The sequence below is a fragment of the Natator depressus genome, chromosome 2, assembly GCF_965152275.1.
Source record: "Natator depressus isolate rNatDep1 chromosome 2, rNatDep2.hap1, whole genome shotgun sequence".
In the NCBI taxonomy this organism is placed as follows: domain Eukaryota; kingdom Metazoa; phylum Chordata; order Testudines; family Cheloniidae; genus Natator; species Natator depressus.
In genome coordinates, this window is record NC_134235.1 from 218,325,349 (window position 1) to 218,340,380 (window position 15,032).

The window sequence follows — 15,032 nt, forward strand, 5'->3', positions numbered from 1 at the left end:
ACATTAAAACAAACAAGAACCAAAAGAATATCTGTGGGTCACACCTTGCTAGGAATCCGAAAATTCTCAACGGGACTGAGGTCATGAACGTTCTCCTGTGGACTTTTGAGACCCTTAAAAAAGAAATGGAACAGTTAGTTAAGCTAGTCAATTCTGTACATCTTGCAACTAAACCATGTTAAGATCTTATCTGCAGGAAAAAAATTTATATACAGTAGCTTTAATAAACATGATTCATGTCAAATATTTCAGTGGGACTAATAACATGGGTAATTTATTCAAAGTATTTGCAGGTTTGGGACCAGAGCCTGCACCACATCAGTAAAATTCATGAACAAAGAGATTAGCATTTCTTTACAATTAATACTTACTTTCTATTGTACCATCTTGTCAACTCCCACATCTGTTATTCAGTGTTTAAAAGGCAAATGTAACTCAAAACATAATGTACCCTATTCTGCTAGTTTGATGAGTTAATGGCATCAAAAAGCTTTAATTCAAATTAAGTGCCACCTCCTTTGTAGCATAATTGTCATTTCTGTATAATGCAACACTTAACTATTTACCATATAAAACTGTTAAACTTTTCCCTTTATATTTATTAGCAGAGGAAAAAACAGTACACTCCAAATTTTAGCAATTATGTAATAACTGTTTCTTTCAAAGAATTTTAATCATGGAAACAGATAATGTTCTTATGATGGCGAGATTTGATATAGGATACAGGCTGTATCATCCAGCCAACTAATACATAAAAGTTTACAGAATGTTAAGCATGTTAATAATTTTAAAATGTGACAATCTAAAAGGCACACTGACGGCATGTATCTGTTCCCAATGTGTCTTCTGAATCAGGCCTGGTTAACTTACTGACAAAAAACTAGCTTTTAATACTATCAGAAACACAGAGGCAACATGGAGGCGGAAAAGCAAATCACATTCTGTTATTCTACATGTATAAATTCTATCAGTGCATGCACATGATTGAGAGCAAGGAACTCCCAAGTTTTAAACATGGCTCTGACACCAGCTGCCTCTGAGGCCTCAGCCAAGTCACATAGGGCTCAAGTTTCAGACATACTTATCCCCCAAAACTCTCATTGACTTGTACTAGAGATATGAGTCCTGAGACTCTCTGAAAGTCAGGCATTTAATGTCTGCGCTTCAGTTTTTCCATGTGTTAAAGGAGGACTTTATGAAGTTCTTTGAGACCCTCAAATTAAAAGCATTGTATAAATGCTAGGTAATATTACACAAGCATTGTTCAGCATTATTAGAAATTAAGTACGAGTTTGCAACGAGAAAAATTTCATTTTCATTTAAAGCGAACAAATTTGAGACTGATGAAGTCTCTGACAGGGAGTAAACAGATGATTTTTGCTAAGGGCATCATTTTTTCTACTCACTATATTTTTTTAATGTTTCACCTTCCAGGTTGAAAAAACATCACTTTTTGCAGGTTTACTTGTCTGATTTTATTAGGAACTTTGGAACCCAAACACATCCTCCACCTCAATTGCCCTCACCAACCAAAAGAATTCACCACCTCAATGAGGCCAAGACTCAAAATATCAAGCAATTCAAAGTGGTAGCTGAAAAATAAGAAATTCAGATATCCGTTTTACCCCATCGTTATTTTTAGCAGTGTTTACAGTGTATAACCGTGGTTCTCAACCAGGGGTCCCAAGCCCACTGGAGGGCCACGAGCTGGTTTCAGGGGGTCCGCCCAGCAGGGACGGCATTAGACTTGCTGGGGCCCAGGAAAAAAGATGAAGCCTGGCCATACGGGACTGAAGCCTGGGGCCCCAAGCCATGCCATCCAGGGCTGACACCGAAGCCTGAGTAACTAAGCTTTTTAGGGCCCCCGTGGCATGGGGCCCCCAGCAATTGCCCTGATTGCTACCACTTAATGCTGGCCATGGCTTTTATATGCAGAAAAACAGTTGTTGTGTCACAGGTGGGCTGTGGAGTTTTTATAGCACGTTGTGGGGGCCTCAGAAAGAAAAAGGTTGAGAGCCCTCGCATATGACACCATTAGGAAGTTCTTACTGAATGTTAAATGAACCCCAAGCTTTCCCAAAGATTTAAAAGTGGTATTGAGTATATGAGGGGTGACCAACCTATGGGATAGCTCAGTGGTTTGAGCTTTGGCCTGCTAAACCCAGGCTTGTGAGTTCAATCCTTGAGGGGGCCATTTAGGGATATGGAGCAAAAACTGGGGATTGGCCCTGCTTTGAGCAGGGGGTTGGACTAGATCATAGAATATCAGGGTTGGAAGGGACCTCGGGAAGTCATCTAGTCCAACCCCCAGCTCAAAGCAGGACCAATCCCCAATTAAATCATCCCAGCCAGGGCTTTGTCAAGCCTGACCTTAAAAACTTCTAAGGAAGGAGATTCCACCACCTCCCTAGGTAACACACTCCAGTGTTTTACCACCCTCCTAGTGAAAAAGTTTTTCCTAATATCCAACCTAAATCTCCCCCACTGCAACTTGAGACCATTACTCCTTGTTCTGTCATCTGCTACCACTGAGAACAGTCTAGAGCCATCCTCTTTGGAACCCCCTTTCAGGTAGTTGAAAGCAGCTATCAAATCCCCCCTCATTCTTCTCTTCCATAGACTAAACATCCCCAGTTCCCTCAGCCTCTCCTCATAACTCATGTGTTCCAGTCCCCTACTCATTTTTGTTGCCCTCCGCTGGACTCTTTTCAATTTTTCCAAATCCTTCTTATAGTGTGGGGCCCAAAACTGGACACAGTACTCCAGATGAGGCCTCACCAGTGTCGAATAGAGGGGAACGATCACGTCCCTCGATCTCCTGGCAATGCCCCTACTTATACACCCCAAAATGCCATTGGCCTTCTTGGCAACAAGGGCACACTGTTGACTCATATCCAGCTTCTCGTCCACTGTCACCCCTAGGTCCTTCTCTGCAGAACTGCTGCCTAGCCATTCGGTCCCTACTCTGTAGCAGCGCATGGGATTCTTCCGTCCTAAGTGCAGGACTCTGCACTTGTCCTTGTTGAACCTCATCAGATTTCTTTTGGCCCAATCCTCATATTTGTCTAGGTCCCTCTGTATCCTATCCCTACCCTCCAGCGTATCTACCTCTCCTCCCAGTTTAGTGTCACCTGCAAACTTTCTGAGGGTGCAATCCACACCATCCTCCAGATCATTTATGAAGATATTGAACAAAACCGGCCCCAGGACCGACCCTTGGGGCACTCCACTTGATACCGGCTGCCAACTAGACATGGAGCCATTGATCACTACCCATTGAGCCCGACAATCTAGCCAGCTTTCTATCCACCTTATAGTCCATTCATCCAGCCCATACTTCTTTAACTTGCTGGCAAGAATACTGTGGGAGACCGTGTCAAAAGCTTTGCTAAAGTCAAGGAACAACACGTCCACTGCTTTCCCTTCATCCACAGAGCCAGTTATCTCGTCATAGAAGGCAATTAGATTAGTCAGGCATGACTTGCCCTTGGTGAATCCATGCTGACTGTTCCCGATCACTTTCCTCTCCTTTAAGTGCTTCAGAATTGATTCCTCGAGGACCTGCTCCATGATTTTTCCAGGGACTGAGGTGAGGCTGACCGGCCTGTAGTTCCCAGGATCCTCCTTCTTCCCTTTTTTAAAGATGGGCACTACATTAGCCTTTTTCCAGTCGTCCGGGACTTCCTCCGATCGCCATGAGTTTTCAAAGATAATGGCCAATGGCTCTGCAATCACATCTGCCAACTCCTTTAGCACTCTCGGATGCAGCGCATCCGGCCCCATGGACTTGTGCTCGTCCAGCTTTTCTAAATAGTCCCGAACCACTTCTTTCTTCACAGAGGGCTGGTCACCTCCTCCCCGTGCTGTGCTGCCCAGTGCAGTAGTCTGGGAGCTGACCTTGTTCGTGAAGACAGAGGCAAAAAAAGCATCGAGTACATTAGCTTTTTCCACATCCTCTGTCACTAGGTTGCCTCTCTCATTCAGTAAGGGGCCCACACTTTCCTTGACTTTCTTCTTGTTACTAACATACCCGAAGAAACCCTTCTTGTTACTCTTAACATCTCTTGCTAGCTGCAACTCCAGGTGTGATTTGGCCTTCCTGAATTCACTCCTGCATGCCCGAGCAATATTTTTATACTCTTCCCTGGTCATTTGTCCAATCTTCCACTTCTTGTAAGCTTCTTTTTTGTGTTTAAGATCAGCAAGGATTTCACTGTTAAGCCAAGCTGGTCACCTGCCATATTTACTATTCTTTCTACACATCGGGATGGTTTGTCCCTGTAACCTCAAGAAGGATTCTTTAAAATACAGCCAGCTCTCCTGGACTTCTTTCCCCCTCATGTTATTCTCCTAGGGGATCTTGCCCATCAGTTCCCTGAGGGAGTCAAAGTCTGCTTTTCTCAAGTCCAGGGTTCGTATTCTGCCGCTTTCCTTTCTTCCTTGTGTCAGGATCCTGAACTCAACCATCTCATGGTCACTGCCTCCCAGGTTCCCATCCGCTTTTGTTTCCCCTACTAATTCTTCCCGGTTTGTGAGCAGCAGGTCAAGAATGACCTCCTGAGGTCCCTTCCAACCCTGATAGTCTATGCTTCCATTCTTTTGGGGGGAGGGATAGCTCAGTGGTTTGAGCATTGGCCTTCTAAACCAGGGTTGTGAGTTCAATCCTTGAGGGGGACATTTAGGGATCTGGGGCAAAAATTGGGGATTGGTCCTGCTTTGAGCAGGGGGTTGGACTAGATGACCTTCTGAGGTCCCTTCCAAGTCTGATATTCTGTGTGATTCTATGGCCCACAGGCCATACACAGCCCACCAGCGCATTTCATAAGGCCTGCAGCCTACTTCAACACAATATACCAACGGCCAATTCATTAGCATTTTGTCATGTTTACATCATTTTAGTTTACACAAATGTGTAAACAGACAATACTAAATACATATGAAACAAGCTGAACTTAAAATATAAAATCAATAAAAGGTGAGTTTAAATCTTATTAAAATATGTATCATCTGTTTGGCCCACTCAAGGTTGTGCTTAGGTTTCTATGGCCCACCTGTGTAATAAGGTTGGGCACCACTGGATCACATCATTCCTGGCCCCAGGACTAAGAATTTTAAAATAATTCTGAAACTAAACTTTCCTACACTGGACTAATATTCCACCCCTCCAACACTGAGTATTTTTTGTAGCATTAGTTCATATTCTCACCATTCTTAATGTATATTTTTAAGAAAGTTCCCTTGCATTGCTTTTGACATCAAATCATTTTCTACATCTTCTTGCTTTCATTTAGTTACTGAACAACTCTGGACCCCGTATGTGAGTAGTATAGGAGGAGCCCAAGCCGTTAATTTCGAGAGAATTTTATGGGGAGTTTCTTGCTTATACATTTAGAAGACAATTCATGCGCTGAAGGTTAATTCATTGCAGTCTTCCTGAGTTTGCACACAAACAGCTTCAGCTTCTCTATGGCCACCCCAAAGCATCTCCTAAGCACCAACAGACTGAAATCAACAAGACTGATTTTTTACATCTCTAGTATTGAGAACTCGGACAATAGTTACATATGTCAGTTTCACTCTGCTACTACTAAAAGCTAGGACTAGATAAAGGCAAAGGAGCTAGTCATAGAAAAGGACTGGAGAAAAATGGAGCTGGGAGAAGGAATGCAGAAGGGAGAGCCTCCCCTAAACTGACAGTAGCCTGGTGCTGGAACAGAATAAGAGAGGACTCCACCACTTCATTCGCAGCAATGAGCTGGATTGCATGTGGGGTGATGGACAGGAAACTCTCAGCAGGAAAGAGACTTCAAATTGATCAGATGCCTCCTAGCAGGGTGATATACTATGGAGCCCTCAAGCAGCAATAATGACTCCAGTACAATCCAGCATCCACACCATTCCCAGGATCTAGGTGTGTGAGGGGAGCTGGGTTTCTCACCAGAACATTACTTCTGGGGTTTGAAAAATGTCCCAGATACTTATTGGATGCTGTCTCCAGTACAGCTTTGAGAAACTGGAACTACAAGCCTGAATATAATACCGCCCTTCCCCCTTCTAATCTTCTATAGTTCACAGAGTTTGACATTTAGTTAACTAGAACCCTTTGGTTTTTGTGACAGACCATATTTTTTAAAATTTGTTAGGCACACAGATAAAGTTAAGCACACAGGTAAAAGTGGCCTAATTTCCAGAGATCAATGGGAGGATACCTGACTTAAATATCAATTTTAAAAAAACAGACCTTTGAACAAGCAGACTATAATGTGCATTAGACTGTCTGAACTATAAAGATAATCAATAGAAAGTAAAGAGAGGTAACAAAGACTCAAAATATTGGAACAGGTTTTCAAGTGCTTATCAAGAGTTGTTTAAATGTGCTCTAATATAAATGTTTCCAATGCTACTTCAAAATCCTGCCATAACTCCCCTTCCCCCCCCCTTTTTTTTGAACACTTACATTCACTAAAAAACAAAACCACATTACAAGGAAAAGTTTTAAGGTAAAACTGCACTAGAGCAACGGAACTCGAAGGACACCTTGTGATCTGTACCATAAAAAAGGAACAAATAATAGGACAGAATAAACCATTTAATATTTTGAAATTTATTTGGGGTTCAAAGTGCAAATAAAAGCAAAAATTGGGTACCTCTGAGGCACATTACATCTCCTCTCTTCCCAAGTGCCACCGCAACTCATCGTTTTTCCAGCACCCCACTTTAGCCCCAATATAACACACACTGGTGTTCCTTGTTCAGACACCGTGGGCCTCTATACTCTCGGATACGCACATGTTGCAATCCCCATGCAGAGACTGGGGGCACCACTTCCTCAGCCCAGCCCAGCGCGCGCACGCACACACACTCACACTATCCCAGTCACCCTAAAGCCTCATCCCACCGCCACTACCCCATAGAAGGGCCGCGATCCCTCTTTGCAACACTCCCATACAGTCCCCTGAGGAGTGACGTCTGACCGCCCCCCAGCTCAGCCCAGCAATCCCTCCCCACGTAAGGAACTGCGCCCCCTTCCCTCATGCCCCTCCACAGACACACGGCCTCCAACTGGGCCCTTTCTTAATCCACACCACCCCCTCCCTCCCCCCCCGGATCTGGGTCTCACACGCCTCCCCCCATCCCCCGCTCCGCCCCTTTGCCCCTCACGCCCCGCCCCGTTCCCCCTTACCTGGCGGGTCATCAGTGACTTGATTTTCTGCATGTCCGCACCGCTTCGCGCAGCTCGGGCCGGCTGCGCTCACAAACCCCCGTCACCCGCAGGCGAAAGCCCCATCTGACACTAGGAAGCCATATTGCTCATCACGTGACAGGTCTGCCTGCTGCCTGGTGCATTCTGGGATTGGTAGTCCTTCGTCCGCGCCATCACCCTTCATGGTGCTGGGGACGTGTGGCCTCAGGGAACTACAATCCCCGTCAGCGGATCCAGCCCCGCCGGTCCTGCACATTCCACAGGGCCAAAGCTGTCCTCTCGGTGTAACACGGCTAATCATAGAGAGGAAGGGACTCGTTGTGTAGAGAGCCCCTTACAGGGAGGATTCACTGCCCCCTGCTGGCCGAGCTGCCGCATTCAATCAAGCGGCGGGCCCTCCATCAGCCAAAGGGCCCTGGCACCCACCTGCCCGCTCGGGGAGTCTCCAGGGCTCGGTTTTCCTGAGCCTCAGAGACGCACGGTGGGGCGGGGGAAGGAGGAACATGCAGTCGGAGCTGTCGAGTCTTTTTGTTTTGGAGGGAAGAGGCTCTGGGAATGGGGATGGTGCCCAAAGGCTGCATTGGCGCAGTAGAGAAGGGAGAGAGAGGTACAAACAGTAGTGCAAGTAGGGTGGTACTCTCCAGTATGTATTGGGCTGTTAAATTGGTCAGGAGCCCTCAAGGGGGGGCTGGGGGCTGGGGGGGGTGACGACTACGGAGCAGAAGGTGTTTAAACACCGTTTTTTATTCTGTTTCTCCCCATTGGTCTGAATTATCCATGACATTCATACTGCATCACATCAAGTCCAAATCATTAGAGGAATGCCTCTGCTTGCACTGACCAGAGGATGTTTGGATTCTGATGTCAGCCCAGTTCTGCAGCCTGACAGTTATCAGGCGTTGTCTCCAGTGTCCACAGAATTCTTCTTTGCAGCCAAACTAGTCCAACAGACTCCTGACACTCTTACTATTTGCATGTCTATGGACCACTTTTGTGTTAAGTTTCAGGAGTCTGTTTTGTTCCTATAAAGGAAGTTGAGTCTCCCATTGAAATGCAATGTTTGGGTATAATGTCATAATGCAATTTAGGATACAGTTCTATTTAAAATTTGTCTTTTAATAAGTTATACACATATGCTGAAATGGCTCCTCACCCAACTCCCATATTCCATATAAACAGACTGAAATACTACATATTTTTGGGAAAAGTGAGTAGTTAAGCATGTTGATGTTTGTATATATAAACATCTGTTTCATCACTGTACTGGAAAATATAGCTGAACTTAATTTTCTATGAAATTTGAAGAAAGTTTAACAGCCCCAATTGTTTTCTGTGTTAATCGGTGTGAACCTGAAAAAATTTTATGCCTTCTAAGAGAAAAGAATCAGTCCACACTTACTGAAAAAAAAATTCCTTCCAACTGGTGTTCAGAAGAGTGCTACAAGACACATACATAACCTCATGAGCAGAGGGCGGAGAGGATTCCCTCCCACATTATGACCAGCAAAAAAATAATAAATAATAATAAAATCTCAAAGAGGCAGAAGTTCACAGATTTGCAAACCTAAAAACCTGTGTTATGCTTTAAACCACCTCAGCACATACCAGGTTTATGAACATTAAAAAGTTAACTGCAAAGGAACATTGAAGCCCATTAACCTGAATGTGTGCCAGCCAGTATGCCCTCAATGACTAAAGGTGCAGTCACACCTGAACAGTTAAAAATTAACCTTTCCCTTTTAAGATAAATGGAGTTATGTCACTGGTTCCATCTCTGTTGTTACATAACAGATAACAAAGCTCTTGTGAGGCATGGTGCTGGCACATAGGGTCTCAGGTACATGGTGTGATTTTTCAGAATCTCTTTTGGGAATAGTCATGTAGGTGAAATAGCTGGTACTTATGATTATGCTATTTCTATACATGTATATTCATCTTGGTATCTGAAGTTATGACTATTAGCTACGTTTACTACATGTTTGCTCCTGTGGTAATGCCCACAAGGTATTTAGCCAACACACGAAGGGACAAGTCAAGATGAATGGCCCATTAAGGAACACTTAGATCACAATGGACCCTGAAAACGCCTGTCTACACTTAACGGACTTTTTGTGAATGTTCTAACTAGAATATGGGTGAGGGTGATGAACATGTAACTTACCCATGTGACTCCAAACACCATCGTTCACAGTGAGAAAAGATTTCCCTTTACTTGGCACCTGGCAGAAGCTAAAATGCCCTGGCCTGGAAACATATCCATTTTGCCTCTTTCCTGCTTCAGCCTCTGGACTATGAACATATAATAATGGGAGCATTCTAACCAAGGGACTAAAGACTTTAAGGTAATCTGGAGTCTTCATATTTCCCTGATCCTTTGCAGATGGACTTATGAGTTGGATATGGTACAGAGACTGTTCTAGACTCATTGATTGCTGATTTCGCCCTTGCAATGGACAAAGATCAGATATCTGCTGACTTTCTCACATGAGTCAGCAGCCTTTGATACCTGTGGTATAAGCAACATAGCCCTTGCTTGAGTGGTTTTGTTCTTTCCTCTCCAATGTCAAAGCCTGTTCCCATTGAACTCAATAGGAAAACTCCTTTTGATCTCAATGCGAACAGGATTTGGCCCCAAGAGATCAAAGAATGTGATTTTGATCAATTGCTTATCTGTTCAGAGACAGTTCTCATGCATGTTCTGCCAGGCTGATTTTGATTGCCTCTCCTGTATGACATGCTGAGGAAAATAATACAACAATTTGGGCTGTAGTTCTATCAAGATGTACTTGGCACGCACAGTTCTATGCCTCTTTTCCATCAAACCCAGATAGCACAGCCTGGTGGAGAGCAATACTTAGATAAAGGCAAGCTGGCAGAAGCTTAGTTTGGACATAAGGGAGGCACTGATAGTGTGTTAAGGGAAAGTGGGGTGATTGTCCTTCCTATCCTTCGTTCATTTAAGAAGTTTTCAATTTGGGGTGCTTCTGGATCCTCATGATACCTGGACGTACAGGTGTTTCACAGATGCAGTTGTAAAATTTTAGACAGGTAAGGGGGGTGTCGGAGGGGACGGGGAGAGTTTGGGGATCCTGAGCTGAGGGAGGGGCAGGGAGGAGTCACATGGAGGGTCATGTGGGGAGGTCACGTGCCCTCCCTTGTGTTTCTCCCATGCGAAATGATTTCTACTTGCACCACTGGATACAAAGAAAATCCCATTCAAATCATTTATCCGAAAAGTTGTGCTGCTAGAACTAGAAGACTATTCTATCTGTTTCTAAAGTTCTCTCGTACTTTTTTTGAGGAAAGGAAAGCAAGCAGGAAACATTTTATTAGAGCTTGCGCTGACAGGAATACTTCCTGGTGTAGAGTGGGTCTATATTCGCAGAAAGATGTGTGATGAAATAGCATGAGAAGTGGCACTTTATCATACTACACATGGTGTGCATGCAAACCAGAGTCACACAGTACAATGTGAGAGGTTCAAAGCCCATTCCACCAAAGCAGCACCTGCAGATCTTCCTTTGGGTTAGGCATAGAGCCCTGAGTTCTAACATGCGGCACCTGAGTTAAACATTTGTATAAATAAATTGCCTGAGGCTCTTCCTTTATTTGAAGACACACATCTAAAGGAATCACGTGGCCGCTGGAACAGCTGAAACTGGAGATGAGAGACACTGAGGTGCTCATGTTACTCTGTGTACCTTATACTATTGTTGTTAGAAATAAAGTGTTTTGGTTTTTTGTTTTTTTGTTTTTTTACAGAAATATACTTTTATTAAACCTTCATTATCACCAAGTGATTTGTAATTAATTGACTTGCGCAGAAATTCACATCAGAAAAGTCACCACTACAACTGACCTTAATTTGCAGCTCTTTTGGCCATCTCAAGAGAGGTCAACTCATCTGAATTGGCAAGGAAAACAAAAAAGCCTTTTTACTAGAATTGGTCTCTTCAAGTTAGGGTGTAGGCATAGCGGCAGAACAGCTCGGCAAAGACACTTTTCCACTATCCATGCTATAACTAGTCTGTGGATAAAGAACTTCAGCTTCCAAGGTTGTCAATCCAGCACAATTCAATAACACTGAGTTGTCTTTAAACACAAATAGTGCACAATTAAATAGCTAACAAGTAAGGGTACATATACAATATATGACAGAAGATATGTCAAGGTGGATCATCTTTTTGGCCGAGCATGCTTTTATATAATAAACCGGCAACATTATTATTGCATTGAATTCCTTGGTTTCATCAGGACCTAGCCCCAATCTGAAGAAAAGGCACCCCTGAAAGATGGAGGTAATGTAAAGATCTTTGGGACTAGAACCGGGTCTGCAGGGTAACTGATGGTCTCATGTCACCACCAGGAGGCCAGGTAGAGCCACATCCAAGGAGTACCGTGGAGATTAGGCACCTCAGAAAGTACCACCCAAAGGAGCAAAAGTGACCACATCCTGTGGCCCTCTGCTTGGCCTATATTTACTATTTAACCCAGGAGCATGGCTCAGGAAGTTATCTGGGCAACCGTGCAGATTTCTGGCTTGCTGTGGCTCCAGACCTGGACTGTCTCGGCGCTGCCTTGCTCTGACCCCAGCCTGACTCTGACCCTTATTCTTGCCTGCTGATTTTGGCCCTCACAACTACTCTGATCCCTGCTCACCTACCACCACCTCATAGCCATCTCTGGACTCTGCGACACGAGCCAAGCAGTAACCACTAAGCCAGACTGCTTACACCCTGGTCTTTTACAGGCCTGCTCTTGTTTGTACAATGTAAAATGACTATTCCAATCTTTGCTACTCCTCCGAACTTCCTTTGCTCACAACATGTTGTTTAAAACACCAATATGGAGTTTATCCCACATCCATTTTTTATTGATTGCAGTGTCAAAACTCCCATTCACTTCAGTCAGAAATGAATCAGGCCCTTACGAGCAACATTTCTTCATTTCTGAACCAGATCCTAAAAAGTGGTCAAATTAAAGACACCTAGCCTATTATTAAGAGGATTAATTTGAGGCTACAAATCACAGCCCACAATAGAGGGCAGTAGTACAGGGACTATTACATGCTTTGTGAGGGGGTATCATATGCTCTTCATCCGCTGGCTAGTGGGTGATGGCACCATGGCCCAGGCATACCTCCTTCCATCCCCTTTGGGGACACTGACAGCTATAGTCATTATCCTGGAGCAGTCCTTGTCCTCCCGGAGCCTGATCCTACAAGGTGCTGAACCATCCCTGAAGGTGCTGAGTGCCTTCAGCTCCTATTAAGTTCAGGGAGAGTTGAGAATGCTTAGCACCATGAGTGGCTCAGCACCTTGCACAACTGAGCCCTCTGAACACAAAGACAGGGATTGTCCCTCACCTCTGCACAGGGGCTTGAGTGAGGTGGGGAAGGGCTCCTTGCAACCATTCCCTCCCACACAAGGCAGGGCACAACCTAGCCCAATATTTGAGAGATTTATTTGTGTCTGCCTAAGTGCTATCTAATGAAAACTTAATATTTTTATAACCACCTATGTAGGTGTAAATATTTGCTGTTGGAAATTATTGCACATGTAAGGAGGGCAGAAAGGGGGTTGCCTTGGTTTGCGGCTGATTAGACTTGCACAGTGAGTGACAGCCTTGGATAAAATCCAGATTGTATATGAGCATTAATTTAAGATGCAATAAATTAATGCAGAACACATATTGACTGGCAGCTAGCTTGGCAGTCTGAGTAAGATTCACAGTTTGAACAGAGGATTCTTTGTTAGGATATACCTTGTAGACACCCAACCAAGACTTCACACTCCGAAAGGGATAAAAAAAAACTCAGGGAATAAGGCCATCCCAAAATAAGCGTTATTCTGTAATATTTTAAGGGAAATACAAAGATAACTGCAGAGCAACAATTGTTTGGAAGAGTGCATTTTACAATAGATCTATCTACAATCTTAACTCTTTTGTATGAATTTTTCATTTGCCTTTTTGGCTGAGATCCATTGTAAAAGGTGTTTAATATCCCATATGGCAGTGGACAGCAGAGATCCTACCATTGCAAGGGGCTCAGTGGGATGATCTAACAGATCTTTTCCATATCTGACTACAAGATTCTTATCTGAAGTTAGCGTATGTATCTAGCAAGTCTGTGTTTTTTTACTGTAACTAACAAAATATGGCATAAATACCTATATAAATTTTACTCACATTAATTTTTATGGAAGCAGAGTGATTCATACTCTGTACCCCATTTATCATACTCCATATTTGCTGTGAATATACCAGGGCAATATTATGATAGAGTCACACGCAATGAAGATGTTGCGTATTAAGCTAACAGGTGTTCCCACTCCCTGTGTCCTTGGTATACACATATTCAAATCACACAAGGCAGTAGACAGGATAGGGTCTGTTAACTCATTGCTGATTTCCCTGGCAAATAAACCAGCAGCTGCTGGACCAAGCACTGACTTAGCACGGAGAAGAAGGTGGTATTTGCATGGGACAGGATGCTTTCATGGAGCCCTTTAGCAACACATTTTGTGACTTACAGTGCAATATATATTTTCTGCTTTTAGGTAAGATACAGTATGTATTATTATGGCTGTTGATTTTTCATTCTGGATATATGGTTCATTTTTAATACTTAAAAAAAATAATGAAATTTCTATGTTAAATTGTCAGATTTTTTTTAAATCAGCCTAGAAGTTTGTAACCCAATAGTAGATCTTGTTTTAGTAAGAAAAGCAGAAAGTCTGTAGACTAAGTACTGTACAGTACATTATACTTTATTTTCATCTTTGTGGTGCAGTCATTAAAAAGAATTAGCTCTCACTAGGACCAATCTTGCAAACCTTTACTAATTGGAGTAAGGATTTACCATGGGTAAAGGTTAGCAGGGTGAGGTCAAGGTTTAGCATGGCAGTTGTTGCTATTATCTGTTCAAAAACATGTTTGGAAAGTGGCTTTATTTCGCTTGACAGTGAAGGTATTGTGTTTTTAATCCCTCCATATAATACTTGATTGTAAATATTTAAAATTGAGATTGTATAATTTAAACATATTTTGGCATGATATTTTGATTAGGGAAGTTCCTGACCAAAAAAAAAAAAAAAAATCCTCCCCAGGTAATCTGAGGGAAAGATTTCACAGAAAATTGGATCTCAAGGAAATATCTTGTAGTTTGACTTTTTTTGCACTCTTAGGTTTTACATCCTAAAGAATAGGATTCTTTTTTTTTCTAATATTCACCATTTAGCATAAGTATGATTTTATTTTTGGAAAGGAAAAAGGAAAATAAAATATTTTTGCTATTAAAGCTGAAGAGGTTTGTAACAACCACTACCAAAAGCTCTAACTTTGTCACTTGGTGAACTGGAGAATGTATTACCGTTAGTAATAACTTCTGTTTAGTATCTTGGGTGTTACTTTTATAAGCAGATATTTGTCAACCATGCATTTTGGATAAAATTGGATGTCCAATGTACTTCCATAAGAGTCTATTGTGATTAGATAAAATTGTACTTTAATCTCTCCAACAATTCTTCTACAGCTTTTTAGAATTAACTTCTGCTTTATTTAGATGTTTATGTGATTCCAGCGGAAGGAATATGTAACATTACAAGAGTATTGTATCTTCATGTAATCTAAATGTAAGGGATATTTGCTTTACATTGCTTTCCTATATCTTTGTGAACTCAATATACTGTAGACTATTTTGCTAGATTTCATCAGTCAGCATCTGGAGTGAAGGAGAGTTTGTGTCAGGTCTGCAGATTTGTACCCACAAAGTTCTGCTCTCCCAGTACCATTGCGCCACCAAAATTAAGATTATTGGTTTGAGTTT

The 15,032-nt window shown here is 42.8% G+C and overlaps 2 protein-coding genes across 5 annotated transcripts in view; one reads left to right on the forward strand and one right to left on the reverse strand.

Annotated features, from left to right (window-relative positions):
- Positions 1-7,323, reverse strand: part of VPS50 (VPS50 subunit of EARP/GARPII complex) — a 193,960-nt gene extending 186,637 nt beyond the window's left edge. For 2 of the 3 annotated variants that reach the window (XM_074945916.1, XM_074945917.1), the window contains exons 1-2: positions 7,184-7,323; positions 45-113 (exon numbers count right to left, since the gene is read on the reverse strand). In XM_074945916.1, coding sequence (XP_074802017.1) covers positions 45-113; positions 7,184-7,216 — 102 coding nt within the window. In that variant the 5' untranslated portion in view covers positions 7,217-7,323. Of the gene's footprint in view, positions 1-44; positions 114-6,647; positions 6,840-7,183 lie in introns of those variants that run through there. The other variant, XM_074945918.1, reaches the window with a different exon arrangement.
- A 6,331-nt stretch (positions 7,324-13,654) lies between these two features.
- The window catches only part of HEPACAM2 (HEPACAM family member 2), a 29,693-nt gene continuing 28,315 nt past the window's right edge, over positions 13,655-15,032 (forward strand). For both annotated transcript variants that reach the window (XM_074943377.1, XM_074943378.1), the window contains exon 1: positions 13,655-13,764. In XM_074943377.1, coding sequence (XP_074799478.1) covers positions 13,686-13,764 — 79 coding nt within the window. In that variant the 5' untranslated portion in view covers positions 13,655-13,685. The remainder of the gene's footprint in view (positions 13,765-15,032) is intronic.